The 27,033-nt window shown below is 38.3% G+C and overlaps 5 protein-coding genes across 6 annotated transcripts; 3 read left to right on the top strand and 2 right to left on the bottom strand.

Annotated features, from left to right (window-relative positions):
- Positions 1 to 4,862: 4,862 nt before the first annotated feature.
- Positions 4,863 to 8,649, top strand: LOC103953881 (bifunctional purple acid phosphatase 26). Its single transcript, XM_048567433.1, has 10 exons — positions 4,863 to 5,082; positions 5,589 to 5,816; positions 5,981 to 6,181; positions 6,424 to 6,535; positions 6,692 to 6,918; positions 7,105 to 7,243; positions 7,333 to 7,553; positions 7,800 to 7,921; positions 8,020 to 8,181; positions 8,292 to 8,649. The coding sequence occupies exons 2-10, from the start codon at positions 5,619 to 5,621 to the stop codon at positions 8,368 to 8,370; spliced, it is 1,461 nt and encodes a 486-aa protein (XP_048423390.1). The 5' UTR covers positions 4,863 to 5,082; positions 5,589 to 5,618; the 3' UTR covers positions 8,371 to 8,649.
- A 1,200-nt stretch (positions 8,650 to 9,849) lies between these two features.
- Positions 9,850 to 14,262, top strand: LOC125467948 (bifunctional purple acid phosphatase 26-like). 2 transcript variants are annotated; one of them, XM_048567235.1, is made up of 9 exons: positions 9,852 to 10,604; positions 11,169 to 11,396; positions 11,613 to 11,813; positions 12,081 to 12,192; positions 12,356 to 12,582; positions 12,826 to 12,964; positions 13,058 to 13,278; positions 13,521 to 13,642; positions 13,836 to 14,262. In XM_048567235.1, the coding sequence occupies exons 2-9, from the start codon at positions 11,199 to 11,201 to the stop codon at positions 14,005 to 14,007; spliced, it is 1,392 nt and encodes a 463-aa protein (XP_048423192.1). In that variant the 5' UTR covers positions 9,852 to 10,604; positions 11,169 to 11,198; the 3' UTR covers positions 14,008 to 14,262. The 2 variants fall into 2 exon arrangements, with proteins under 2 accessions (XP_048423191.1, XP_048423192.1); XM_048567234.1 differs by having other exon boundaries at positions 9,850 to 10,604; positions 12,826 to 13,278.
- Positions 14,263 to 14,747: 485 nt separating this feature from the next.
- LOC125469638 lies at positions 14,748 to 15,423 on the bottom strand. Its single transcript, XM_048567236.1, has 2 exons — positions 15,281 to 15,423; positions 14,748 to 15,154 (listed from the first exon to the last, which is right to left on the bottom strand). Exons 1-2 carry the CDS (start codon positions 15,374 to 15,376, stop codon positions 14,948 to 14,950), a joined length of 303 nt encoding a protein of 100 aa, XP_048423193.1. The 5' UTR covers positions 15,377 to 15,423; the 3' UTR covers positions 14,748 to 14,947.
- LOC103953882 (synaptotagmin-5-like) lies at positions 14,748 to 19,697 on the bottom strand. Its single transcript, XM_009365686.3, is given in 13 exon segments — positions 14,748 to 15,544; positions 15,674 to 15,787; positions 16,211 to 16,507; positions 16,742 to 16,972; positions 17,071 to 17,221; positions 17,347 to 17,426; positions 17,778 to 17,827; positions 17,830 to 17,851; positions 18,033 to 18,134; positions 18,250 to 18,371; positions 18,792 to 18,912; positions 19,012 to 19,062; positions 19,132 to 19,697. Coding segments are annotated over 13 exon segments (1,698 nt in total). The 5' UTR covers positions 19,342 to 19,697; the 3' UTR covers positions 14,748 to 15,397.
- A 2,219-nt stretch (positions 19,698 to 21,916) lies between these two features.
- On the top strand, positions 21,917 to 25,600 carry LOC103953890 (putative chloride channel-like protein CLC-g). Its single transcript, XM_009365692.3, has 6 exons — positions 21,917 to 22,465; positions 22,564 to 22,741; positions 23,005 to 23,267; positions 23,516 to 23,785; positions 23,892 to 25,020; positions 25,174 to 25,600. The coding sequence occupies exons 1-6, from the start codon at positions 22,104 to 22,106 to the stop codon at positions 25,306 to 25,308; spliced, it is 2,337 nt and encodes a 778-aa protein (XP_009363967.1). The 5' UTR covers positions 21,917 to 22,103; the 3' UTR covers positions 25,309 to 25,600.
- The last annotated feature ends 1,433 nt before the right edge of the window (positions 25,601 to 27,033 follow it).

The following is a 27,033-nucleotide window of genomic DNA, read 5'->3' as shown; positions in this document are numbered from 1 at the left end:
TACATTAATCATTTAAAAAGTGTAATATTTATAAGATTAGCCTTCACTTTAAATCATTAATTAATATCAATTGCTTAGATCCGATCCAATGATTCCCATCCGCATCTGACATGGCATCATTGATCGTTGACTTCAGATCCTCACCGTTCACACTCACGTGACGTCATGAAAAACCAAATTGCAGATTATCGAGCAGCATATACCTAAGCTAAGAATATCCCTTAACACAAATATATTCTGATTCCTTAATCCCAAAATCAAGAGTCCCCAAAACCACCAAACTATGTTAAGCTCCCCTCCACTAGTCGCAAACAAGTGGCGGTGTGTTAAAAAGTCGTGTTTGTGTGAAATTTAAGTTGTGTGACGACATTGTATTAATAATTTGTAATATCACGATGACGTTTACAAAGGTGTAGACAACTCCTTGACGCAAAACACGTACTTACACTTAAAAGGAGTTTTCTAGTCGAAACTCTTGCACAACACGTCTATCTGATCAAAATATTCAACGGGAATTAGGATGGGTGTTGATGAGATTGTTGAGTATTAATGGTGAGAGATATCATTAAATCAATAATGCATTATAATATATTTTAATTTTTATTAATAACAATACGTAATTAATTTGAAATACTGTCACATCCATATGATTTGATGTTTTTTTTTTCTATTTTTTGATAAGAGTGATTTGATACGTCTTGGAACCAATTTTTCATAAAGGTGTAATTTTTCATACCACTGATACTAATTAATCGCATAATTACAATTACAAATAAAAACAATTTAAACGTGAACGTGATTTCACTAACAAACAAATTGAATTTCTAATTACACCAAAAACTATCATTTCAATTTCTTTCTTTCACCCCCTTACGGCGAAGCCCCCCACAAAACCTCCGCAGAAAGGGTGGCGGCCTCCGCTTCGGAAACGGAGGCCTCCCTCACTCTCACCAATATCTGCTGTTTAAACGCCCTCCTCTCCCGCTGCCTCAGCCCCTCACCCACCTCTAACTGCACCGCGAACCTCGCCACGCAGCTCGCAAACGGGTGGCTCTCCAAGAACCCCTTCTCCCTGCTCTCCCTCATCAAATCGCCGCCGTGCTCCGACCTCTGCAACTCCATAAGCTTCTCAATCAACCCCTCCTCTAGCATCGCATCAATGGCTTCCTTCCGCCCGAAATAACCGATTTCCAGCACGCAGACCATCGCCATCACTCGCATTTCCAAATCTTCAGAATTCAGGAAGCTTATGATCTTGGGTATTTCTCCGTTGAACTCGATCTCTTCGACGAGCGGCGATTTGATCAGCCTGACGAGCGCGCAGAGTACTCTGATCGCGTCCGGTGATGCCATTTTTATCAGAGAGCTAATCGTCGGCCGACCCATCAAAACTTGACCCACGAAAACATCTTTATTGAACTTGATGAGAGCTGCAATGGCGAAAGCAGAGCGTTCTCTGACTCGCTTCGATGACCGAGTCGAATCGCACAGAACTGACTCGAGCGAAGTGAAAACTTTGGACTTCAAGATCAAATCTTGCAACTCGAGGTTGAACCCCTGCGCGACTCTGTCCTCGAACTGAGTCAGTAGCTTGATCAACTCGTCCTCGTCGCGAATTGGGTCTTCTTCCAGAGCTCGCGTCAAGCTATCTAAGCTCTCGCGGTCAATCCACGCTTGAATTTCGGACTCGATCGACCCGGCGAGTTTGGAGAGGCAGTGAGTCGAGGAGCGGCGGGTCAGGAAGGAGCGGATGCTGAGGTGGCCGCTGGACTGCCGGAGGGACTCTACGAGGGTTTTGAGGGTGGCGAGGTGTTGGGAGAGGGCGGAGAGTTGTGGGTCCCGGGAGAGGATGTTGTCGGACTCAGTCTCGAGCTCGAGGAGGGCGTTAATGGCGGAGGATGAGTTTGACTCGGGCGAATCGGGGCTCGGGTGGGTCTGTAGCTCGTGGGAGGCTTGTTTTAGAGCTTCTAGGACCTTGAGGACTCGTGGGCCGTCTTCCTTTTGATGGAGCTTGATCTCCATGGCCATGGAGATCAGAAGCCGTCGTGGTTTTCTGATGAAGAGGACTTGAGTTTTTTTTTTTTTTTTTAGTAGTGGGAGATTAAATAGAGAGAGAGTGATCCAATTTTGAGATGAAATTAAAATAAATAAAAAGGAATTTTCTTGTCACAACTCAACGACCAGTCTTCGTCTCTAGCATGCATGCCAAAGCTGAACATTCTTTTTTTTTTTTTTTTTTTTCAAAAGGATTTTTCAACGTGCTAAGAACACAGACACATATGTAAAATAAGTGAAGAGGCACGAGAAATTTTTCAGTGTACTGGAAAACACGGCTCGGCATCAAGGACAGAACTAGAAATTTCTTCTAATAGGGGTAACGGAAAACAACTAAGAAAACCTTATTATAGTATGGTTATATGCAATATGATATTAATGATAGTTTGAAATGATGATGTATCACAATTCCAATGTTACAAAAATTTCAATATAGTAGTGAAAAGTTGCAAGGTGATGAGAAAATATATAAGTACATGATAAGCAGGATAGGGTTTTTTTCGGTTTGGATGACAGAACAAGAGCCCTATTGCTCATATAATATTTGATATGGAGTATAAGTAGAATGAATGTATTTTGGATATTAGATACATATATTTTCTTCAAAGATAACTCATGTGTATTATATAATTGTAATCTGCAACTAAACAAACAAATTATTTGAGTGGGGGCATCTGCCCCCAATGAGCCTTCATTGGCTCCGTCCATGCTCGACATACCAGTGCCATAACAAAAGTGGTTGGAAATTATGTTTTTCAAATATCCATCCACTTATATATTATGACACCTTGGTGTACCAATTCATGTTTCCGGTATACTGAAAAATTGTTCGAGGGGAACTTGAAAAAATGAACCTCCTCTTCTTATATAATAACATGCATATGCTTACCATCTCCTGCTTCGACCACATTAAAAAATCTCCATTTTTACCAAAACACTCACTTGGGCTCGGAAATATATTAATTAATTGATAGAATAACGATTAGAAATGGATCTAGAGTTTTAAATCTGAAAGAAAGTTTTGTTTTAGGAAGAACTATCTGAATAAAAAAAAAACGACAGTGCGAAAATCATTTCACAGGTTAGTGATTCACATTGTTGTGTATGCCAATTTGAATGGTAGAGCGTTGGACTTGGAACTCAGAAGAAGCTCAACTAGTAGGACTGTAACACACAGATGGTGAGGGCATAGGTGGAAAGATCATCGTGGTTGTATGATGTGATGTTGGGACATTGGATGGCTAGATTGTTTGGTGACGTGGTCAACTTTGCCATAATTTTGGCATGATAGTATGGGTAGCTATAACACATGGAAATCTTCTGAACCGCGTAACTTGTTTCCCAAGTATATATGATGACAAGCGAGATTTAAAACCGAATACAAACAAACAAGCTAGTTGTTCTGATTGTTTGACTTATACGATTAAAACTAACTAAAGTTTCATAACAATTTCTTGTTGACTCATTGTTCGATTTAGACGATATTTTAATCCCATTGTAGAAAAAGGAAAGGATAAGTAGAGAATCCAAACCATAGTTTGAGTTGAGTTCTATGATTAATATTTGAAGGCTACCATGCATTAGAAAGCCCCAAGCAATGATTTTCGTACACAAAGTTGCTCTTCTTAAATTCTCTTATTTTTAAAACTTTTATTGCTTTACGACTTGTTTGAAAGTGAATCTTAAGAAGTGCTTTTGAAACTCAAAATAGTTTTACCAAAAACGCTTTCAGTCATTTTAAAAGCAATTCCAAATGAATTGTGAACAATAGACAAATTTATGTAAAAGACACTTATGCTTATAAACATTTTTTTGTTTAAAAGTGTATTTACGTAAACACGTTGATTTTTCAATTAAAATTTCAACTGCTTCATTGAATGAATAGTTTCACACAAAATACTTTTTATGACTAGAAATACGTTTAATATTTTTCTACCAAACGCAATAAGAAACAATCCAAATAGTTAGCAATGAACTATCGATGGTTCCCGATTCATGGGGTTGAATCATTATTTATGAATGTGTGGGTGTGGGTATTGTGTTTGGCCCACGCATGGTTACGAGTTTATGATGTTTTGGGATTTAAGAAAGAGATGTAAGCCATGAGTATATCATGTCTTTGCCCTCCTTGGGTCATCTATGATGAGTCGTTGCCCCCAACTACGGGTTGAGACTCATTCCAGATTTTTTTGTCGGAGTATGTGCATCGAGAGATTTATACTATCTATTAGTCCATTTGAGTGTTCCGCACCAACTTAACTATCAAGACTATCATCCAATAATAAATCAGAAATAACCTTGCAATGTTTTAAGGTGATTGAAATTATTTACTTTTTCACATCACACTTTAAAAATCAATTCTTCAAAAAAAATTATTAAATTAAAATTATTAACTATTTGATTAACGTTGTCAAAATTTTAGTGTTTGATTAAAAAAATTTATTAAATAACTCTTGGATTACAAAATAATTTTAAATTCGACTGCTTTTGACAAGTTGATGTTTATTGGTGACTTAGGAGAAATTCATATACCATTTCAGTGTCGCATTCGTAGCTGATCCACTACATAATTTGGATCATCCAAAAGAGGAATTCGAAGATCTAAACTTGATTTTTATAAGATAGACTAGCCAAATAAACGAATACAAATCGTAAAAAATAAAGAAAAAAATCTCGATTTCCGTTTTTGATCACATGTCCTTTGGATGGGGAAATCGAGCGATGATGTTTCATGGAATAATAATCAGTAATTTACCAAATTACTATCAATAATTTACAAATAGACAAGAAGGACCAACATCATCTGACAACGCACACGCCGGTACCTTGTGGGTTTCACAAAAACCAGAACTGACCACTCCAAACTGGCCAGCTGCCGCGCACAGGAATTATATCGCTTGGGACGAGCCAAGCGGATGAGAAATCTTTTAGGATTTCAGAAACACGATAATATAATTGATTAGAAATTCCAACTACTATTTAGTTGAACACCCTCTCCCCTCAACCTCTTCAAGCTCTGAATTTCTGGTACTCTCTCTCTAACTTTGAAAGTTTCTTTTTTTCTGTTCGATCTATTTAATTTGTCAGAATATTAGTGCTAATTAGTCAATAATTAGTGAGTTTTTAGTTATTTAGTTATGTTCTTGTGCGTTAAAGTGGATTGGAAATGTTGTATTTAGCAGAATTTCAATGGGATTTGTTAAATTTGATTAGTAATTGTAATGGTTTACTCAAATCAGCTGGTCATATCTATTTCTAACTCTAATATGTGATTGTTTGAATAAATTTTGATGCTTTGATCTTGTTGGAGTGATTTATGCTCGTTGTTGGACTGCAATTGCAAATTTTTTGAAGTAAAAGTCAAAAGGGTTTGTGAAAGTTTGAAAATTTTATATGGCCTCGACTGGGAGGAGGATCATTTTCCGCGGAAAGATCGAAAATGGGCTTCTATCCCTTTCGTCTTTAGCTGGTGTTCGTGTTAATCCAACTGTCTCGCAGATGGCTGATTGCTTGTTCTTCTTCTGTTGCTGCAGTTAGTTTTACTGTAATTTGGTGAATGAACAATGAGGGCAGCGGTTACTAGGATGGAGTCTGCGTTGCTTGCAATTATTCTTACCTCTATTGTCGCGTTGAGCTTCTTGATGAATGGGAATGCAACGGGAATCACGAGTACTTTCATCCGATCCGAGTATCCATCGGTTGATATACCTCTGAACAATAAAGTATTTGCTGTGCCAAGGGGTTACAATGCTCCACAACAAGTGAGAATCCATAGCTATTTTGATATTGATGTAGAAAAAATAGTAGTTTTTCATAATTCGGGATGTCAAAAGTGCTACGTTTAATATGAACAGGATGAAAATCCGTTATCAGTATTGATGTTTTGAGTTTTGATGTTCGTATACACTTTGAACATTCATTGCAGGTGCATATCACCCAGGGTGACTATGATGGAAAGGCTGTAATCATCTCATGGGTTACTGCCGACGAGCCAGGGGATGGTAAAGTGCGGTATGGTACCTCAGAGAAAAAATACGAGTTTTCTGCTAAGGGGGTCATGACAAACTACACCTTCTACCAGTATAAGTCTGGCTACATCCATCACTGTCTTGTTGATGGCCTAGAGGTAACCATGATTGCTTTGTGAAGTACACTAGCAGTAGCATATGTGGTGCAATTTTCACTCTCCGGGTTTGCCTATCACGAAAAGCTTGTGACAATGATGTCGTCTCAGTCAACAACGTAAATTTTAAAGTTATATATCGACTCTGTGAATTGGTGTGTCCGAGTTTCCCAAATATGAGAACTTGGTCATTCTCTTGCTTATAGTTTCACTAAACCATCAATTATTTCTTCTCTTTTTTTCAGTATGACACAAAGTACTACTACAAAATTGGAAATGGTGATTCATCTCGAGAATTTTGGTTTACAACGCCTCCAAAGATAGATCCAGATTCTCATTACATATTTGGGATCATAGGTGAGTTGTTTTCTCTCTGCAAAGGGTCCGATAACAGTTAGTTTCTCGATGCCGTGACCACAGCCTGATATACTTGTATCCTCGGATTCTTATCACTCATAAAATAATGTTGAATTTTGTAGTTTCTCCTAATAAATCATTGTCCGTATGTTGCAGGTGATTTGGGTCAGACATTTAACTCTCTGTCGACTCTTAAGCACTACATGAAGAGTGCAGGACAGGCTGTTTTGTTCGTCGGAGATCTTTCCTATGCTGATAGATACGAGTATAATGACGTGGGTTTACGGTGGGACACATGGGGTCGATTAGTCGAGCAAAGTACTGCATATCAGTCATGGATGTGGTCCACGGGAAATCATGAAATTGATTACATGCCTTATATGGTAAAGTATCAAGCATATCTTGAGAGAACTGTCTGAGTTACTTTTTGTCGCTACAAGTCTTTTTTGATTATTCTGTGACCTTAGAACTGTATACATGATTTGTTGTGTTCCGAAACTCCTATCATGTTGACAGTGCAACCTAAAAATTGTTGCTTTATCTAACTATTAGTTTTGTACATATTCTAGGGAGAAGTTACTCCGTTCAAGAACTATCTTCAGCGGTATGCTACTCCGTATTTGGCCTCTGGTAGTAGCAACCCTCTTTGGTATGCCATCAGACGCGCATCAGCTCACATAATCGTGTTGTCCAGTTACTCTCCATTTGGTAATTGTACATTCCTACGCTTGCAAATATGTGAACAGACTCTATGTTTTGCCGGTATACCTTACATCGAATTTTAACTTTGTCACCAGTGAAGTACACGCCTCAATGGACGTGGCTAGAAGCAGAATTGAAAAGGGTTGACAGGGAAAAGACACCTTGGCTCATAGTCCTTATGCATGTTCCGATATACAACAGTAATGAGGCTCATTACATGGAAGGTGAAAGCATGCGAGCAGTGTTTGAGAGTTGGTTCGTTCAATACAAAGTTGATGTGGTGTTTGCTGGCCACGTCCATGCTTATGAGAGATCGGTATGATTCTTCGCCGTTTATATGATATGTTGTTGATATGGCATTCAACATTGGAGTAGAATCTTATAATTCCGTTCATCTTCGTGCACAAACTGTCTGTTACTCTAGCATGGAGGTCCATTAAGTTTGTAACACTTCAACGGACATTGCGCTTTATTCATACATATTGTGCCAGTTCATCTTATATCGATTATAAATTTCATCGCTAGATTGAGATTCATGTTCTTCTTTCCCATTTAATTTCAGTATCGTTTCTCCAATATACAATACAACGTAACAAGTGGTTACCAGTACCCCGTACCAGACAAATCAGCTCCTGTATACATAACTGTTGGAGACGGAGGGAACCAAGAAGGACTTGCTGGACGGTTGGAACTTTAGTCGAGCTTTTTCATTACGATTTTCGTTTCTTTGATAAAAGGTCGGTCGAAATGCATGACTAACACATGTTCCATGGTTTCTGTAGGTTTAGAGATCCACAACCAAATTATTCTGCATTCCGAGAAGCAAGCTACGGGCATTCGACGCTTGAGCTGATAAACAGGACACACGCACTCTACCATTGGAACCGCAATGATGATGGGAACAAAACCGCAGTGGATGCATTCGTATTACACAACCAATACTGGTGAGTACAGCCGTACCATTCAGTTTCTGGTACCAAAGCAACGAGCGATTCACTTTCTGGTAACGTAAACCAGCATACGCGTCTGATATGATTGAATTTTGGTAATGCAGGGGTGCGAATCACGGGAAGCGAAAACTGGAGAAGCATAATGTTAGGAAGATAATGATGGACGAAATTGCTACGCATTGATAGAAACCGATCACATCTGTCGGGTGTTTTGCTTGAGAAATCTCAATGAAGAATGCAGAGTTGCTTGGAAATTGAAACATTGGATTGGCTTGTATCGAGACCTCTTACGTAAAATAAGCAATATGATCCCTTGTCGCTTGTTCATGGTATTGGATTTTTAGTTTTGTTTTACGACTATTTCGAATGTTCATTCGGATTACCAGTTTGGCCTATTGTTTTTATCCAACAATGTTGTTTGATGATCGGAACTATCAAGACATTTTAATCTTCCTCTGACCACTATTGTGTAATTCACACAACTGCTGGATCATCCGTGATGGTCTGTCATTCTTCAAGTTGGGGATGCTATTTATGTTTTTTTAATTTGGATTATTTAGATATAAGTCCTTGAAACTCTACCTTTAATAAAAATTTGAATATGAGACACAATAAGTTGAAGAAAAAAATCCTATCTAAAAATTTTTGTTATTTTTTTAAAACATTTCTTGAAAACAATTTTTTTTAAGATTTAAAAACTTTTTTGGTATAAGATTTAAAAATTTTGAATATTAAAACTTAAACTGGACAAAGAGATTCAAAGACAGGGAGAAATAGGGAGAGGACAAAAGAAAGTAAGATATGATCAAAGTAAAGAGAAACAAGAGAGAATCAGATGAGATAGAAAGGAGGAGAGAGAATGAAGAGTGGAGTGGAGGAGAGACAAAGAAGAAAAGGGACAGAAGGATGAGCACGGAGAAGAGAGAGAGGTTTGGAGTGAGGGGGAGGAGGGTGAGAAAAGAAAAGAGTAACTTTAAGTTTAAAATCTCTAAAAACTCACTTTTTGTGTTTTTATATAATATGCTATATTTTTGAGTTAGTCTTGAGTTCAGTTTTTGAAAATAATCACTATCAAACAAGTTTTTAAGGCTTAAAACTTGAAAATTGTTTTTGAGTTAAAAAAAAAAAATTAGATTCAAGTAGACTACCCAACAAATCTTTAATTACTAAGCGAATCCACTACTTAACTCTACCTTGAATAAAAATTTGACTATGAGACACCATAAGTTGAAAAAAAAAAACTTACTTACTAAGGCAATCCACTACTTATGCCACTAACCTTATCGGTTGAATTTGTCATTCTACCTTTCCATCTTTTTATTTCTTTTGGATCTTGCAATATTGCAAGTGATCCTCTATCACAGTTGTGGTGACAAGTATTAACTCTGCTCTTTAACGTGATTTGAATTATGTTGATTTTTAATTTAACATAATTTAGGGGGAATGAAACTTCTCGTATACCACAATCATCATTTAATTAACAATCTTTTTATTAATTCTTGGTTAACATTTTGATTAAATGCCAATTAATTTAGATGATGTAGCTGTCCGAATAATTATGGTAAAAATACTATTATTGATAAATAATTATAAATTTGACTAAATAATTATTGAACAACCGTTAAACGAATAAATAATTTCCTTGAATTTCTCTTCATTCTGGTGAGACCGTGAGAGTCTCCCTCTTCTTTGAGAGCTTCTCGCCGGCCGTGTGCGACTGTGCAACTTTCTCCGATCTCCTCTTTGAGCCGCCGGTGGCAGACCCTTGCTCCTTTTCTCCCTTCTTTTCCGCTGCCCTCTTGCTGGTTTGACCCTTTTCACCACCCTCTGGTTTCGTTGCCCAGATGCCCCGATTTCACTCCACCCTTCCCTCCACCTCCATGATTTCCAACAATCATTTCCCTTTCCATTCCCATTGCATCGTCTCCCCATCGATCCCGCAATCCGATTCTGCATGCAGTAATCAACACCGCCATTTTTTTTTTCGATTTACGAGGAAGGTGGGTGGTTGGGGTTTTTCCCACGTCGGCGTTGGGGGATGGAAGTCGTTAGGATTTCTTTGGGGTTTTCTTTTGGCTTGGGCTCACAACTTTCAGCTGGGTTGTAACTCGGGGTCCGTAACCGATTTCGAGCACGTTGATCATATGCGCTGCACTGAGTTAGGTCCCCCATGTCCTTTGGATGGCCGTATCGACCGGTGATGGACCATGTTTCATCAGATAGTAATCAGAACTGACCAGTCCCAGCTCGCCAGCTGCGCACCAAGATATCGCTTTCTACTACGAGCCAGCCTGGATGAGGATAATGGTTTCCTCTAACATACGCTGCGCCTCGACAACTCATACGCCTTCCCCTCCGACTATTATATAGCTCACTCTCTCTCTCGCTCCTTAGCCTCTTCAAGCTATGAACTTCTGGTACTCTCTCTCTCTCTCTCTCTCTCTCTCTCTCTCTCTCTCTCTAACTTTGAAAGTTTCTTTTAGTGCTAACTAGTCAATGATGAATGAGTTTTTAGTTATTTAGTTGTGTTCTTGTGTGTTAATGTGGATTGGAAATGATGGTGTTCAGCAGAAATTCAATTGGAATTTTAATGGGATTTGTTCAATTTGATTAGTAATTGTAATGGTTTACTCAAATCTGCTGTTTATATCTATCTCTAACTCTAATAAGTGGTTTTTTTTTTTTTTTTTAATAAAGTTTGATGCTTTGATCTTGTTGGAGTGATTTATACTCGTTGTTGGATTAAAAATTGCAAATTTATTGAAGTAAAAGTTAAAGGGTTTGTGAAAGTTTGAAAATTTGATATGGCCTCGACTGTGCGGAGGATCATTTCCCACGGAAAAAGCAAAAATGGTCTTCCATCCCTTTCGATTTTCATCAATGTTTCATCTTTAGTTGGTGTTCGTGTCTATCAACTGTCTGGCAGTGGATACTTGGTCATCGATATGGCTGATTGCTTATTGTTCTTCTTTTTGGTGCAGTTAGTTTTACTGTAATTTGCTGAGTGAACAATGATGGCAGCGGTTACTAGGATGGAGTCCATATTGCTTGGAATTATTCTTACCTCTTTTGTCGTGTTGAGCTTTTTGGCGAATGGGAATGCAGCAGGAATTACGAGTACTTTCTTACGATCTGAGTATCCAGCGGTTGATATGCCTCTGGACCATAAAGTATTTGCGGTGCCAAGGGGTTACAATGCTCCACAACAAGTGAGAATTCATAGCTATTCGATATCGCTGTAGAAAAATAGGCACATTGTATAGTTTTTCAGAATTCAGGATGTGGAAAGTTACGGTCCCTTATTTCTTCCAACAATTCTGATTAACTCGAAAGTGCTATAATTAATATGAATAGCATGAAAATTCCTTTACAATATTGATGTTTTGAGTTGTAATGTTCTTATACACTTCAAACATTCATTGCAGGTGCATATCACCCAAGGTGACTATGATGGAAAGGCTGTAATCATCTCATGGGTTACGCCTGATGAACCAGGGGATAGTAAAGTGCAGTATGGTACATCAGAGAAAAAATATGAGTTTTCTGCTAAGGGCGTCATGACAAACTACACCTTCTATCACTATAAGTCTGGCTACATCCATCACTGTCTTGTTGGTGGCCTTGAGGTAGCCATGATTACTTTGTGAAGTATACTAGTAGAAGCATATATGGTGTGATTTTCTCTCTGGGTTTGCTATCATGAAAAGCTTGTGTCAATGATGTCGTCTCAGTCAATAATGTAAATTTAAAGTTTTTATCGGCTCTGTTAATTGGTGCCTCCAAGTTCCCCAAATTATGCTTCCACCTTGTTGTATGATTTAGACTCAATATAAGAAATTGTTCATTCACTTGCTTATAGTTTCACTAAACCATCAATTGTTTCTTGTTTTCAGTATGACACAAAGTACTATTACAAAATTGGAAATGGCAGTTCATCTCGAAAATTTTGGTTTACAACACCTCCAAAGGTCGACCCAAATTCTCACTACACATTTGGGATCATAGGTGAGTTGTTTTCTCTCTGCAAAGGGTCCGATAACAGTTAGTTTCTCTAAGCTGTGAGCCACAGCCTGATATACTTGTACCCTAGGAATTCTTGTCATTCTTTGTGTAAAATAATGTTGAATTTTGTAGTTTCTCCTAATAAATCATTATCTGTATGTTGCAGGTGATTTGGGTCAGACGTTTAACTCTCTGTCAACTCTTGAGCACTATATGAATAGTTCAGGACAGGCCGTTTTATTTGTCGGAGATCTTTCCTATGCTGATAGATATGAGTATAATGACATAGGTTTACGGTGGGACACATGGGCTCGATTCGTTGAGCAAAGTACTGCATATCAGACATGGATGTGGTCTGCTGGCAATCATGACATTGATTACAGGCCTATTATGGTAAGGTACCAAGCATATCTAACTGTCTGAGTTACTTTTGTCACTATAAGTCTTTTTTTATTATTCTGCCTTAGAACCCTATGCAATGAAAATATATCCGCAACATAAAAAAGTTGTAAAATATTAGTGACATCTAAATAAGTTTATATACATGATTTGTTGTGTTCTGCAACTCCTATCACGTTAACAGTGCAACCTAAAAATGATTGGTTTATCTAACTATTAGTTTTGTACATATTCTAGGGAGAAGTTACTCCATTCAAGAACTATCTTCACCGGTATGCTACTCCTTATCTGGCCTCTAATAGTAGCAATCCTCTTTGGTATGCCATCAGACGTGCATCAGCTCATATAATCGTGTTGTCCAGTTACTCCCCATTTGGTAATTGTACATTCCTACACTTTCAAATATGTGAACATACACTTTCTATTTTGTGCCAGTACACCTTACATCAATTATTAATTTTGTCACCAGTGAAGTACACGCCTCAATATATGTGGCTAGCAGAAGAATTGGAAAAGGTTGACAGGGAAAAGACACCTTGGCTCATAGTCCTTATGCATATTCCAATGTACAATAGTAATGACGCTCATTTCATGGAAGGTGAAAGCATGCGAGCGGTGTTTGAGAGTTGGTTCGTTCAATACAAAGTTGATGTGGTGTTTGCTGGCCACGTCCATGCTTATGAGAGATCGGTATGATTCTTTACCTTTTATGTTTTCTATTGTATCCTATTATATGATATGACTTGGTACGGCATTCAACGTTGGAGTAGAATCTTATAATTCCGTACATCTTTGTGTACACAATTCTGTTATTCTAGCATCGAGGTCTATTGAAGTTTGTAATACTTAACGGACATTTCTTGTTATTCACACATATTGTGTCATTTCATCGCTAGATTGTGGGTGACGTTTTTCTTCCCTTTTTATTTCAGTATCGTATCTCCAATATACAATACAATGTAACGAGTGGTATCTGTTACCCCATACCAGACAAATCAGCTCCTGTATACGTAAATGTTGGAGATGGAGGGAACAATGAAGGACTGGCTGCGCGGTAGGAACTTTAGTCTAGTTTCTTTATTACGATTTTTGTTTCGTTAATAAGTAAAAGGGTCAGTCGAAACAGGATAGCATAATTTAAGAGACATAATTTCATTTCGTAGATTTGATCACTAACAGTCGGTAGGGAAATCGAGTTCCTTTTGTGCAGACAGTCATGACTAACACATGTTCTATGGTTTCTGTAGGTATAGAGATCCACAACCAGCTTATTCTGCATTCCGAGAAGCAAGCTACGGGCATTCCACGCTTGAGCTTATAAACAGGACACACGCACTCTACCATTGGAACCGCAATGATGAAGGGAAGAAAACCGCAGCGGACGCATTTGTATTCCACAACCAGTACTGGCGAGCATAGCCATACGGTATTCATGTTTTTGGTGCCAAAACAGCGAGCGATCACTTTTCGGTAATGCAGGGGTACGAATCACAGGACTGAAGAAGCATAATGTTAGGAAGTTAATGAACGAAATTGCTATGTATTGATAAATAATCGGTAACGTCGATCGGGCTTTTGCTCGATTGATATCTCATTGAAGAATGCAGAGATGCTGTAATAGCTTGTATCGAGACGGACGTAATAGCTATGGATTTTTAATTTTGTTTTCGACTATTTCGACTATTTGAAGGAGTTAAATACAAAATCCTGGAGGGACGCAAAACAAAATGAATAATTTTTTCGATGTTAAACACACTCTAATAATGAAAATCATACTTGTTAGTATGAAAAATCAAGCATTACATTAAAATAGAAACAGTTCTTCAATATAAAATCAACAAGAAAGATCTAACGTGTAGAAGTTACAATTCCAAGGTATCTCGTTGTGCATCTGTAATACCAATAAAATACCATCGCATTAGTGAAAATCAGGTATAACCGAAAAGATCATTAATAAATCATTTTGCCTGTTCTTTTTATTCAACAATGTTGGTTGATGATTGGAACCGTCTGAACTCTAAGTTAGCCTTTAAAGTTCCACACTGCAAAATTTCAAATCGTTAAATTGTCCCGTTAATCAAGCCAAAATCTTAGTGTCTTAGGGAGAAACATGGCTCGCATATTTGCTGACTAGTGTTAAATGCCAACGAGATTTCGGATTTAGTTAATTTTGAGCACATTAAGAGAGGCATAGAAAATAGACTGTTCAAATCATCTTGCAACATTACAGGACGAGAATGCAAGCCGAAGTGGTTGCCAGCTTTCGCATACATAGATAAACAAATGCGAGCAAATAAGGCAACCAAGTCATCGGGCACCACTGAATCAAATGAGAAAATCCAGCATAAAATTAACTCGGTCAAAATTCCAAAATGTCACCAAAGCTCGCAATGTGGCATCCGATCCTATTAACTTGCATTTTCCGCGACAGTCGGGCGGGCAGTGACATAAGAACCCCTCCATACGAACCACAAGGCAGCTGGAAAAGATGGAATAGCAAACCGTAACCAAAGGCGAAGATGATGCAGAATCCCGCTACAAATACACAGTAACGCAGGTCGATAATCTGACAATCCAAGCAAAGAGGAACTGAGTAACCCCGCACGTAGAATCTGATCGGCAATACGGTATACAACTTCACTACATTTATGACAGGTACTACGAAAAAACTAAACGTACACCATCTGAGTACCTTCCATGTTTGTGAATCAAGCATTTGTGAAGGTGTCTTTGGTGCTCTGTATACATCTCTGGGCAGATAGTACATCTTCGATCCACCGTTAGCCATGCAACAGTCGACAGATATCAATTAAGAATCACGGTAAATTGGTTGTGCATTCCACTTAAGCTGGACGTTCAATTTCCCGGATTTGGCCCCATCTAGCGGTATCGAGTCTTGGTATTCCCCTTCTATGATAACCCTAGTGAGGGTCATGATGCATCTGCCCATATAGTCCTGCACGATGCAAAAAGGGCCTAGGTTAATGCTCGTTCGAAAGTAAATGTCAAAGCCACCATGAGACAGTTGAGAAACATTGCCATCACGTCCAAAAGTAAAAATCATATGAACTGAAAGGACTAGTACCTTGCCAAAAGTGTCATGGTCCCAGACTTCAAGTATGAGCATGTCATGCAATCCATCCTCGACAACAAAGTCAAAAGTTTGATTCCAAACAGGATTCAAGTTGTCATTAACTACCTGAGAGGAAAAATAATTTTAAAAATCAACGAGACTTATAGGAGTAAGTGGCCCTTTACCACAGTGGTGGAAAAGTGTTGAGCCCTTGCATGACGGCGTGGGTTTAAACCCCGTTGGTGGCTAATCTAACAAAATCTATTGTTTGACCAAAAAAAAAATACAAAACAAAACTTAAAGGCTACAACTACACAAATGAACAAGGCAGCAAGCCTTATGACGGGCAATTAAAACTAAGGAAAACTAACAAAAAGTTCTCAAAAACTTTAGTTTTAACGAAAATGACAAAATAAAGGCGTAAGTGAATAGTACCAGGAGTGACTTTTCAAAGGAAAAATGTCATTTTCGTTTAAAGTGAACAGTACCGGGAGTGTTTCATTAAGATTCCCTTAAAACTACACGGTCTTTTGGCATTCAGAATCTTACCCTAGTTTTGTTTTTCGTTCCTGATTTCTTTAAGGTGAGTATTATGTAAGGATCAGCCTTCCCCATGAGATCAGCAGGTGGCAAGTCCTCAGCAGATATCATAGTAATAGTTAGTACTCCTCTAATTATGACCTCCCTTTTCTTCTGTGCCGCTTCCTTTTCACTTTCAGTAGCATCTGTTCCGTTCATTCCACTTTTAAGCACCTTTTCCAAAGAGGTCATTGCGGAGTTGGAAGTAAAAGGATTGGCGAAGCCATTCTCCATGCCAAATGGACAATACAACAACTCCAAATGCACCTAAAACAGAAAGAAAAACGTTTAAGAAAAAGTGAAAATTCGTCTCATAATATATCAGAAAGAATATACAACTACAGCGGGTGGGAGCATATAATATGATCTAATTTCAAGTTCCAGTAGCCATCCACAGAAGGGTGTAAATTCCAATAGCCATCCATAGTATATGATCCATAAAGCATCTCAAAATTACTTGCTGTTATTAGTGACCCATAGGATGAAGATTAGTCTTCTAACCTGCCCGCGGTTTTTATTATCTCTTTGGACATCCAAGCTTTTAACCAGCTTCAACCACACATCCTTCACTTTACCAGGCTGAAGCTCACTTAGTTGTACTTGAGCACATCCAATGAGCTCAGATGCTTGAAATCCCTCATCATCATAAACTTTAACCACCAAATGTTGAGTCGATTCATCTTCAACAATAAATTCAAAGTGCTCATTCCAGATTGGATTCAAATCATTGTTCTGACGAGGAAGACAAAAATATAGAGTTTCTTCAAACCCAATTAAAAGAAAAACAAATAAGTAAATGCATGGATATATAAGAAGATCCGAATATTTACAATGGTTTTGCTTCTTTTCATTCTGTTGGGTAAAGGTCGTATGTATAGTCTTGCAAACGGATCTGATTTTCCCACCACGTCTTTATTTGTTAACTCCTTTGCCTGCACAAGTTTCACCTCTAGCATTCCGACTGGCTTTAACTCCAGATCACTAACCAAATGAAGGTAATCAAAATAGCGTTAAAAAAAACATTAATTAAAAACATAGACCATTGAATAAATGATTAATAAATATTGATAGGTGACAAATGGACAATCCTGTGCATTCTCCTTTACCTGTAATCCCCTGGAAAAATGGGAAAAACTTTCCGAACAGGCCATGTAATTGAATCTTCAACGGCATCCCGTATTGTCCCCTGTATAAATATTATGCCTCTCAATTAAACCAAGTATGTATGATAAAACAAATGCTGCATATATTTAATAAGATCTCCTAACTCTTCTAGTGTTGGAAGGTACTGTTCATTTTAATGCAAAGCATGTATGATAAAACTGATCCTGCATGTGTGAAATAAGACCTACTAAGTCGTATATTTTTTAAAGACTAAAGTCATCCCTTGCAGCCGTTCAATTGGTTTGATTTAATTTACAAGCAAGGATGTATTAAACCCGATGTCTGCATGTGAGTTGCCAGATGACAAACATATAAATCATACATGAGTGCAAGAATCAATTAAGAAAGAAAAAAACTATGGAATTGCTCAAACCTCAATTGCATCAGATATCCCAGGTAATGCAGATATGTCGCCACCCACAACTTAAGCTTAAAATCTAACTTTTTCTGCAAACAACAAAACACAGTTGCTAAATCGGAGTTGTTGCTTGTGTCTCCTGCAATCTAACAGCATTCAGCTAGCTATTGATGACAGAATATCAATAATCCTACAAATATGCTATTTTATGCGAAATATGTAACCTCCATTCAAAATTCTTTTAAACATGGCTCTAGAAATAGAAGCTACCTTTTCTCTCAATGAGTAGCAAACAGCTCCAAAGCACGGAAACTCATCAACCAGAGGCTTGAAGATCAGCCTGAATACCCCCGTGAATCCAATATCTTTCACCTGAAAATCAACATATCAGTTATCAATCACAGATAAAAGTACATATATTCTTATCATGAGCTTTAGAAAAAAACCTCTATTGAAGGAAGCAAGTAGGCATTAAGTTGCAGATTACCTGCACTGGTAGTGCTACGCCAACTAAAGTCTTGATAGCTAGTATTATACTCGGATTTCCATCCCACTGCATTTCCAACTCCATAATGATACTGTCACCTCCACCTTCAACTATAGAAACCCCTAATGAAAAGAACAAAAAACTCTCTCATTACAACCCCGACATTAATGAATGCTTATTGCTTTGCAGAAGCTTCATTTAACGCTCCCGCTTTTAATGATATCGAAAACCATAACAAATTGGAAGATTTTAATCCACTATCATCTATACTATACATAATGCTTAAAAATAGAACCAGAAACAACTGGCATGCTCACGGCCATAACGCGATTCAACTTAAAAACTACTTAGGAGTGTGCCTAACTCTAAGTTAATGACTGACAGATATATTTAGGGATTATCTACATGATCAATCAAGTTGTGGTGAAAAATAAGGAAATGTGACATCTTTATGAAAAATAAGGAAACCCCATTTTCCAAACAAGCACAAAGAATTCAAAAGAGACAACCTTTTTTTCGATCGTTAAATAAATTGAACTGACCTGTAAACTGAGGTGTCACCGTACCAAGAGTGAACTTGGAAAATTTCAGTGAGGACAATATGATTGGTCTGTACTGCTCCAGAACTGGCTCCACGGATGTCTTTATCAGCTCGGACGCTGCCTACACCACCATTTTTAGAAACCCACCTCAAAAAATCATCAAAATTTGGCAAAGTTCTAAAATTTTGGATAAATACAGAAACCCCAGATGGATCTTTACCTCATTGACATAAGGCCACATCTTTTCGAGATGAGAATTGAGCCATGCCAACTGAAAAATTCAAGGAAAATACATTAGTCGCCGGAGATTCTAATGGGAGAGAGAGAGTTGGGAGCTCAACTTCTGGCGGTGAGAGAAGACGACCCAGGATGGGTAATACTCGGGAGGCAAGAGCTTTCTGGAGTCCTCGACGGTCATTCGAGCAAAAGCAGCCACAGTGGTGGCCAGCTCGGACCGGAGCTTGGACCGGTGGTTCTCGAACCGGACAAAGAGGACAATGATTGCGAGTCCGACAAGTATTCCGAGAAATAATCCGAAAACGAAGGCCATTGGATTGGTCGAGATTTGGGGCTGCTGCTGCTCGGTTGGTAAGAGAAAGCGCGAGAGAGAGAGAGAGATAGTGGGGTATCAAATCGTAAATGCTAATATAATTATATAATTATAATTAATATTATTGAGTCTTAATTATGGTAGCTAATGTCGATTTTCTCAATTTTTCTTCGGGGTAGTGAAGATATGGGCGGAGGAAGCGGTGGGTGGAGGGCGGGGGTTGCTGTCTCCGACGCAGAGAGTGAAGGAAATGCTTTGCGTAGCCGACAACAAGACAATTACAAAACAAAATAAATACATAATTTACAAATTGAGATCGGAGCGAAAATAGTTGACGTCTGACAAGCGACCGTTAGCCTAATGGCAACTACGCGCCACCCATTTGTTCAGGACACTAGGACATGAAAGTCAATCTCGTGACTTTGGGCGCAAAAGCGGATATCTATAAACTAAGTTACAAGTTTGTATTTTAGTTATTTTTTTAGATTGTGATACGGTACATTGAATTGGCTGCTAGTGCGAATCAAATTTTTGGCTCTCGATTGTTGATGGATTACCTATATCGCCTGCGCTAAGCTTTTTTTTGCTCTTAGTATTTGAAGATGCACATGCCATGGATTTTAAAGCTACCATGTTGATAAGAATAGTGTTGCTCTTTTTACGATTTATGTCATATTTTTCTCAAGTGTCTCAAAGTCTTTCCACCGCCTATCTGCACAAGTTATTGCGTCCCATTCCATATAATTGACTTATTGAGAATTCTATTCTTTTGGGAAAGAAAAATACTAAATGTAATAACAAAAAACTTGGTAAAAGACTTGCAAATTTGATTTAAAATTTTAATCTCATTATCATTATCCTCAATCGTATAATCAATTTGTCAATTAAAAATTTTACAATCTATTGATTAAAAATGACATACAATAATAAAATTTCAAATCTTTTCTATTAGTTATTATCGAGCTTTTTCATCATATGAAAAATAATAATCTAACTGAATTTTTACAGCAAAAACATAAGTTTCGAAGTCAAACGTAAACGAACAAGCACGTTATCGCAACCAACCAGTCGACTTGTTCCATTTTTGTTAGGTTGGATTTTTAAGAAAAAAGAACATTGGACAGGGCACGTGCTGGGAGAATGGTAGGTGAGCAAAACGACGGCGTAGAGGATTATGTGGGACCATCTCTCTGCGTAAAACAACGATATACAACTCATCGATTCGCCACGGGTACCACCCCGGGGCCCACACGTAAGATGTTTTCACTACCTGCGCTCGCGCCTACGTATTCTGCATGAGGACAATCACTTAGCCACTCCACGTGTTATGATGACGTGTATTTTTAATTGGTTTTTGTTTTGGAAGTCAACGTTTGCTAATTTCCTAATATTTGATTTTGTTTATAAATTATTCTCATAAAAATAATAGTATAGTACTAAAATAATGGTTTTTATTTGCGCCTTTTGTTTGTTTTGTGCTTATTGAAGCGGTTTAAACAAACTTAAAAATGTTGTGAATGTTAAAATTGTCACATCCCGGCTCGGGCCCCCATCATATATCGGGTTCGACTCCATCGTAGCATGATATTGTCTGCCAGTGGGTCACTCATCATAGGATTGCTCTCGTACTCTACTCGCTTAACTTCAGAGTTCATCGGCACTCTGAAGCCAGTGAGCTCCCAAAAAATATCGTGCTAGGTAGAGATGAGAATATACATGTAAGGCTTACAAGATCCATCCCCCTATGTAGGATGTTACAGAAATAATAAAGAATTGTAATAAATAAGTTTTTAATATTTGGAAAAGAAACCAATCTTGATCCATATTACAAAAGAAGTAACATTTTATCACAATAAATGCACATGCTATTACGCTTTTAAAACGAAAAAAACAAGTGTACTACAACTCATAAACTCATTTGAACTAAAAAATGAGTATGATTTTTTCCACTCCAAATCTTCTCCCTTCTCACTTTTTTCTTTGTCTTTTTTTCTCCGTTAAGAAGTCAACACAAGATGTTTACACGATTTAGTGTCACTTTCAAATAGGAAAGGATTAGAGAGAAGAAGGATTTACAAGACAAACAATCCTACTCCATTAGCAAAATGCGAAAACTTGATTCCTCTTCAATTCCTATTTCCAAGTATAGCAAATTTATAAAATTAAAAAAAATTAAAAAAAATTAAAAAATAGTAAAAGTAAAATATATAGAACTAGTTTTTGAGTATATTCATTGTCAATCATTTTAGTCATTTTGTAAAAAAAAAAAAAAAAAAAAAAAAATCTATTAAATAGGGACCAAAACAAAAATATACCATAAATTTAATGAACAATGGTCAAAACGATTTGACACAATTTAAGGGTATTTTTGTAATTTTATTATTTAACAAAGATTTTCACAAAATAATTAAAATAATTAATAATAAACAAATCAAGAACCCATCTAAAAAATTATTTTGACTGAAAAGCTTATATATTTAATATATATATATATATATATATATATATATTACGACAAACTAAATTAAATAATAGAACAATATGCAAGCGGGAGCAGCGTATCATCGCCCAACAGCGGTGGAGGCCCGAATCCAGCCAATTCTGCAGATAAGAAGCCACAGAGACAGATTGAGAGAGAGAGGGAGAGTCCCCCGACACAATTATATACAAAAGCAAACACCCACTTTACTTTTAACACTTCAATCGAGTTCCGTGTCCCGACGCTCCGCCTGGCGCCGCCGCCACCTGCAAAACACAGAATCATGTTCGTCCACGGAAACACCAACGGCAGCCTCAATGCGGCGGAGGACCCCGAATCCATCACCGCCCCGTTAATCTCGCGCCAGCGATCCGCCCCGAACTCCACGTCGCAGGTGGCTCTGGTGGGCGCCAATGTCTGCCCGATCGAGAGCCTCGATTACGAGATTCTCGAGAACGAGTGCTTCAAGCAGGACTGGCGGAGCCGCGGGAAGGTCCACGCGTTCCAGTACCTATTCATGAAGTGGGTCTCGTGTTTCCTCATCGGCATCGTTGTCGGACTCATCGGATTCTGCAACAACCTCGCTGTCGAAAACATCGCCGGAATTAAGTTCGTTGTCACTTCCAACATGATGTTGCAGCGCAGGTAGCTCTGACTTTCACTTCAAGATTGAATTTTGGTTGTTTTTTCTTTGAATTTTTGTCTTCAATTTTGTTTTTTCTTTTGTTATTGGGGATTTACAGGTTTTGGCTGGCTTTTGCTGTCTTCTTCTTCTCGAATTTTGGTCTCACTCTGTTTGCGGTTGTGATCACGGCTTTGGTGGCGCCGGCCGCCGCGGGCTCCGGTATACCGGAGGTGAAGGCTTACCTGAACGGCGTCGATGCGCCCAGAATATTTTCCATTAAGACTTTGTTTGTTAAGGTGACTTGCTAACTCTGTGAGATTGTGTTTATAAGTGCTTTTGTTGTGTAAGTGAATTGCTTGTTAGCAAAGCTGCTTTTGCCAATTGTAAGTTTGAATTGGGTTTTGCTTACCTTGTGTGAAAGTTAGCAACTTGATAGTTTTTGAATTCAACCATGTAATCTGAACTTACACAGTGAGATAATTATGAATTCTGCATATGGCAATTTAGGAATTCAACCGAAATTCGATTTGCTAGATTTCATATTTTTCTTTTGTTTCAGATTGTTGGTAGTGTTACTGCGGTGTCATCGTCTCTTCTTATCGGAAAGGCAGGGCCCATGGTGCATACCGGTGCATGTGTTGCATCATTGGTGGGTCAGGGAGGATCGAAGAAGTATGGCTTGACATGGAAATGGCTGCGATACTTCAAGAATGATCGTGACCGTAGGGATCTTGTAACGTGTGGAGCAGCTGCTGGAATTGCTGCCTCTTTCCGTTCCCCTGTCGGTGGTGTACTCTTTGCTTTTGAAGAAATGGCATCTTGGTACACTAACTTCTCTATCTGAACTCATTTGTTTTGTCGTTGCTTTCGTTTGTAGTAGTAGTAAGAATGATTTCTGTTAGACTCAATTATTGACCTACTTATGACATACGGGTGTAAAATGGATTTCCAATTATATTTCTTGCATTTAACCCAAGTGTTTCCGTTTGTTTCAATATTCAATACCTAACCGTACATCTTGGATCCAGCAGATTGGCACATTTTTACCTAACCGAGTTTTTGTTTTGTAGGTGGAGAAGTGCACTTCTGTGGAGAGCTTTCTTTACAACTGCTCTAATCGCGATTGTGCTTCGAGCTCTGATTGATGTTTGCTACAGCGGAAAATGTGGGCTATTTGGTACTGGGGGGCTGATAATGTTTGATGTTTATTCAGCTAGTATATCATATCACATTACCGATGTGCCTCCCGTGCTCCTCCTTGGCTTTGTAGGCGGCATATTGGGCAGCCTTTACAATTCTCTATTAACAAGAGTTCTCCGAGTATACAATATCATCCATGAGTAAGCCCTTCAGCTTAGTGACGTCTGCACAGATTAGTATATGTAAGATGTTCTGAAAACCCATAATTTGTTGACTGACGTCCCCTTGATGTTTTCCTTTGTCCAGGAGAGGTGTCATGTATAAAATTCTTATAGCTTGCACAATCTCCGTTTTCACATCTTGTCTTCTCTTTGGATTACCATGGCTTGCATCTTGTCGACCTTGCCCACCTCATGCAGCAGAAGCCTGCCCTACAATTGGACGGTCTGGTAACTACAAGAAGTTTCAGTGCCCTCCTGGTCATTATAATGACCTTGCCAGCCTCATATTTAACACAAATGATGATGCTATTAGAAACCTCTTCAGCAAGAACACTGATTCTGAGTTTCAATATTCCTCAATTATCATATTCTTCGTCACCTGTTTTTTCTTAAGTATCTTCAGCTACGGGGTTGTTGTGCCAGCTGGTCTTTTCGTACCTGTTATTGTGACTGGTGCATCTTATGGTCGTTTTGTCGGAATGCTAGTTGGCAAACACTCGAATCTCAATCATGGTCTATATGCTGTGTTGGGTGCTGCTTCTTTTCTTGGTGGAACCATGAGGATGACGGTCTCGCTGTGTGTAATTATACTGGAATTGACCAATAATCTGTTATTGTTGCCATTAATAATGGTGGTTCTTCTTGTTTCCAAGACAACGGCGGATGCTTTCAATGGTAATATATATGATCTTATTATGAAAGCAAAGGGTCTTCCCTATCTGGAAAGTCATGTTGAACCGTACATGAGGCAGCTGACAGTAGCGGATGTAGTAATAGGGCCACTTCAACTCTTTCAAGGCATTGAGAAGGTTGGTAACATAGTACATGTCCTCCGGACTACAGGGCATAACGGGTTCCCTGTGATCGATGAGCCTCCATTGTCTGAAACCCCCGTTTTGTATGGTTTAGTCCTCCGCACCCATCTTATTGAATTGTTGAAGAAGAAAGCATTCGTGTCCACCCCAGTTCGGACGAGCACCAATTCTTTTAAACTCTTCTCATCGGTGGATTTTGCCAAGAGGGGTTCAGGCAACGGTGACAAGATAGAAGACATAGAATTGACTGAGGAAGAGAAGGAAATGTTCATCGACTTGCATCCCTTCACTAATGCTTCACCTTATACTGTTGTGGAGACAATGTCACTAGCAAAGGCGCTCACACTTTTCCGAGAAGTTGGCTTAAGGCACCTTCTAGTGATACCCAAGTTGTCCAATGTAAGTGCGCATTCCCTGAAGTTTTTGTAGCTAACATCACGGTGTTGTGCTATACATGAACCGTCACATCTTATGCTAATTACTTACCAATCCATATTATTCCTTACAGCAGTTTTCTTACTAATGTCTTGTAATATCTACGCGTAATTGCAGAGATCTCCCGTGGTGGGTATATTGACAAGGCACGACTTCATGCCAGAACATATACTGAGCTTACACCCTATGCTGGTAAGGAGCAGGTGGAAAAGATTAAGATTCCGGCTGCCACCTCCGTCTAAACTCTTTTAGGCCTTTTCAGCCTAGCACAGAAGAAGAAGGTCTTGTAAATGATCTTCACTCGAGGTTATGAAATCACGACAAGTCCGGTATCTCATCATTTTTCGACTTCTTCAGTCGCTCCAGAGTAGAGGGCAGTAGTTTATATTGTCGGAATACATAGTATAGTTCCGTTAGATACCATGATAAACCTGGAAAGGTGGTAATTTTGGCTGTCTGATGAAAGTATTTGTACGGTAATACGCAGCCGTAGAGAAAGAAACGAAGACGGTAAAATACTATACTTTAGTTTCCTTCTCTTCCATTAAGATGGTCTGGTAGATTTTTACAGTTTAACTTCATGTTAATTTTCCAAACTAAATGCTTAATCCCGCACTCGATAGGGAAAAAAAAAAAAATTACAGCTACACAATCCCTGCCGGTACTTAAAATCATGTGAAAAATCGCTGTAAAATGGAAAAAAGCGGAACTAGGTCTGAACTTGCCTCGATTGTTATACAAGATTTGGTATTCAACATTTAAATGTAAATGCGTTTGTTTTTCGGCTTCTCGTGACATGTAGTAGTTTTTCAATGCGACGGACAAAGATGTCCAGAGAAAAAGTACATGTGGTGTTATTTATACACTCCATTTTATCTTTTACCCACACACTTCATTAATTTTTATCATTTACAACAACAACAACAAAGCCTTTTCTTATTAAGTGGGGTCGGCTATATGAATCCTAGAACGTCATTGTGCTCGGTTCTGTGTCATATCCTCCTTTAGATCTAAGTACTCTAAGTCTTTTCTTAGAGTCACTGCCAAAGTTTTCCTAGGTCTTCCTCTACCCCTTCGGCCCTGAATCTCTATCATGTAGTCGCATCTTCTAACCGGAGCATCAATAGGCTTTATTTGCACATGTTCAAACCAGTAACCGATTTTCTCTCATCTTTCCTTCAATTTCGGCTACTCCTACTTTACCTTGGATATCCTCATTCTTAATCTTATCATTTCTCGTGTGCCTACACATCCAACGAAGCATCCTCATCTCCGCTACATCCATTAATTAATTTTTACCATTTAATCATTTTTAATTCATTCAATTCAGACGATTAAAAATTAAAAAAAGTGTGAAAGATGAAAACGATTCAAGGGTGAAGAGGATATCGAGAAAATGACCAAAACGACAAGCAAACTAGATTTCTCTCACAGTATACTTCTTGAATGCCTGCGGAATGTCATGTCAATAAACTTTGGTGGTGGCCAACAACTAGGCCCCATTTGACAAGGAACCCTAGCTGTCCAGCAGTAACTTTTGAGCAAAAGGGAGTCGTTTGATTTCTGGACTGTTGATGATCACCGGTCTAGATTACAATGCTTTTTTTTTTGTTTGTAAACTTTTGATTATGATCTAACAGTTGTCTTTTTTTTTTCTTTTTTTTTTTTCATATTCTACAGCAAAAAAATTATGCGGTTGAAATTTAAATTTAGGAAAAACTTAATATAACTCCAATTTTACGAGCCATTATTAGTTGTAGTCCAATTTTGTTTAATTTTTTAGTTAGGTTCAGTAATTTATTGTCCACATCAGCTTATTTGTATTCTCTTGCCACATTTACCCTTAAAAATTGACTAATCAAGTAATTACTATTTTTTTAAAATTTGTGATTAAATTTAATCTTATCCTTAATTATAGGATTATTTTTAGGGATTTAAATCTCATTTTTTCTTCTCCTTCCACAAACTGTTCATTTT

This window comes from the organism of the source record quoted next, unplaced genomic scaffold (genome assembly GCF_019419815.1).
Source record: "Pyrus x bretschneideri cultivar Hongxiangsu unplaced genomic scaffold, Pyrus_bretschneideri_v1 Contig44, whole genome shotgun sequence".
NCBI lineage: Eukaryota > Viridiplantae > Streptophyta > Magnoliopsida > Rosales > Rosaceae > Pyrus > Pyrus x bretschneideri.
This window is presented reverse-complemented; position numbering and strand designations above follow the sequence as displayed.

Bases quoted from the DNA above. Each gene is read 5' to 3' on its own strand.
- LOC103953881 (XM_048567433.1), top strand. From the start codon at position 5,619: ATGAGGGCAGCGGTTACTAGGATGGAGTCTGCGTTGCTTGCAATTATT. The intron at 6,182-6,423 runs GTAACCATGATT...TCTTTTTTTCAG, and splicing joins GTCTTGTTGATGGCCTAGAG to TATGACACAAAGTACTACTA. The intron at 7,244-7,332 runs GTAATTGTACAT...CTTTGTCACCAG, and splicing joins GTCCAGTTACTCTCCATTTG to TGAAGTACACGCCTCAATGG.
- LOC125467948 (XM_048567234.1), top strand. From the start codon at position 11,199: ATGATGGCAGCGGTTACTAGGATGGAGTCCATATTGCTTGGAATTATT. The intron at 11,814-12,080 runs GTAGCCATGATT...TCTTGTTTTCAG, and splicing joins GTCTTGTTGGTGGCCTTGAG to TATGACACAAAGTACTATTA. The intron at 13,643-13,835 runs GTAGGAACTTTA...TGGTTTCTGTAG, and splicing joins AATGAAGGACTGGCTGCGCG to GTATAGAGATCCACAACCAG.
- LOC125469638 (XM_048567236.1), bottom strand. From the start codon at position 15,376: ATGGCTAACGGTGGATCGAAGATGTACTATCTGCCCAGAGATGTATAC. The intron at 15,155-15,280 runs GTACTCAGATGG...TTGGATTGTCAG, and splicing joins TTGATTCACAAACATGGAAG to ATTATCGACCTGCGTTACTG.
- LOC103953890 (XM_009365692.3), top strand. From the start codon at position 22,104: ATGTTCGTCCACGGAAACACCAACGGCAGCCTCAATGCGGCGGAGGAC. The intron at 22,466-22,563 runs GTAGCTCTGACT...GGGGATTTACAG, and splicing joins AACATGATGTTGCAGCGCAG to GTTTTGGCTGGCTTTTGCTG. The intron at 23,268-23,515 runs GTACACTAACTT...TTTGTTTTGTAG, and splicing joins TTTGAAGAAATGGCATCTTG to GTGGAGAAGTGCACTTCTGT.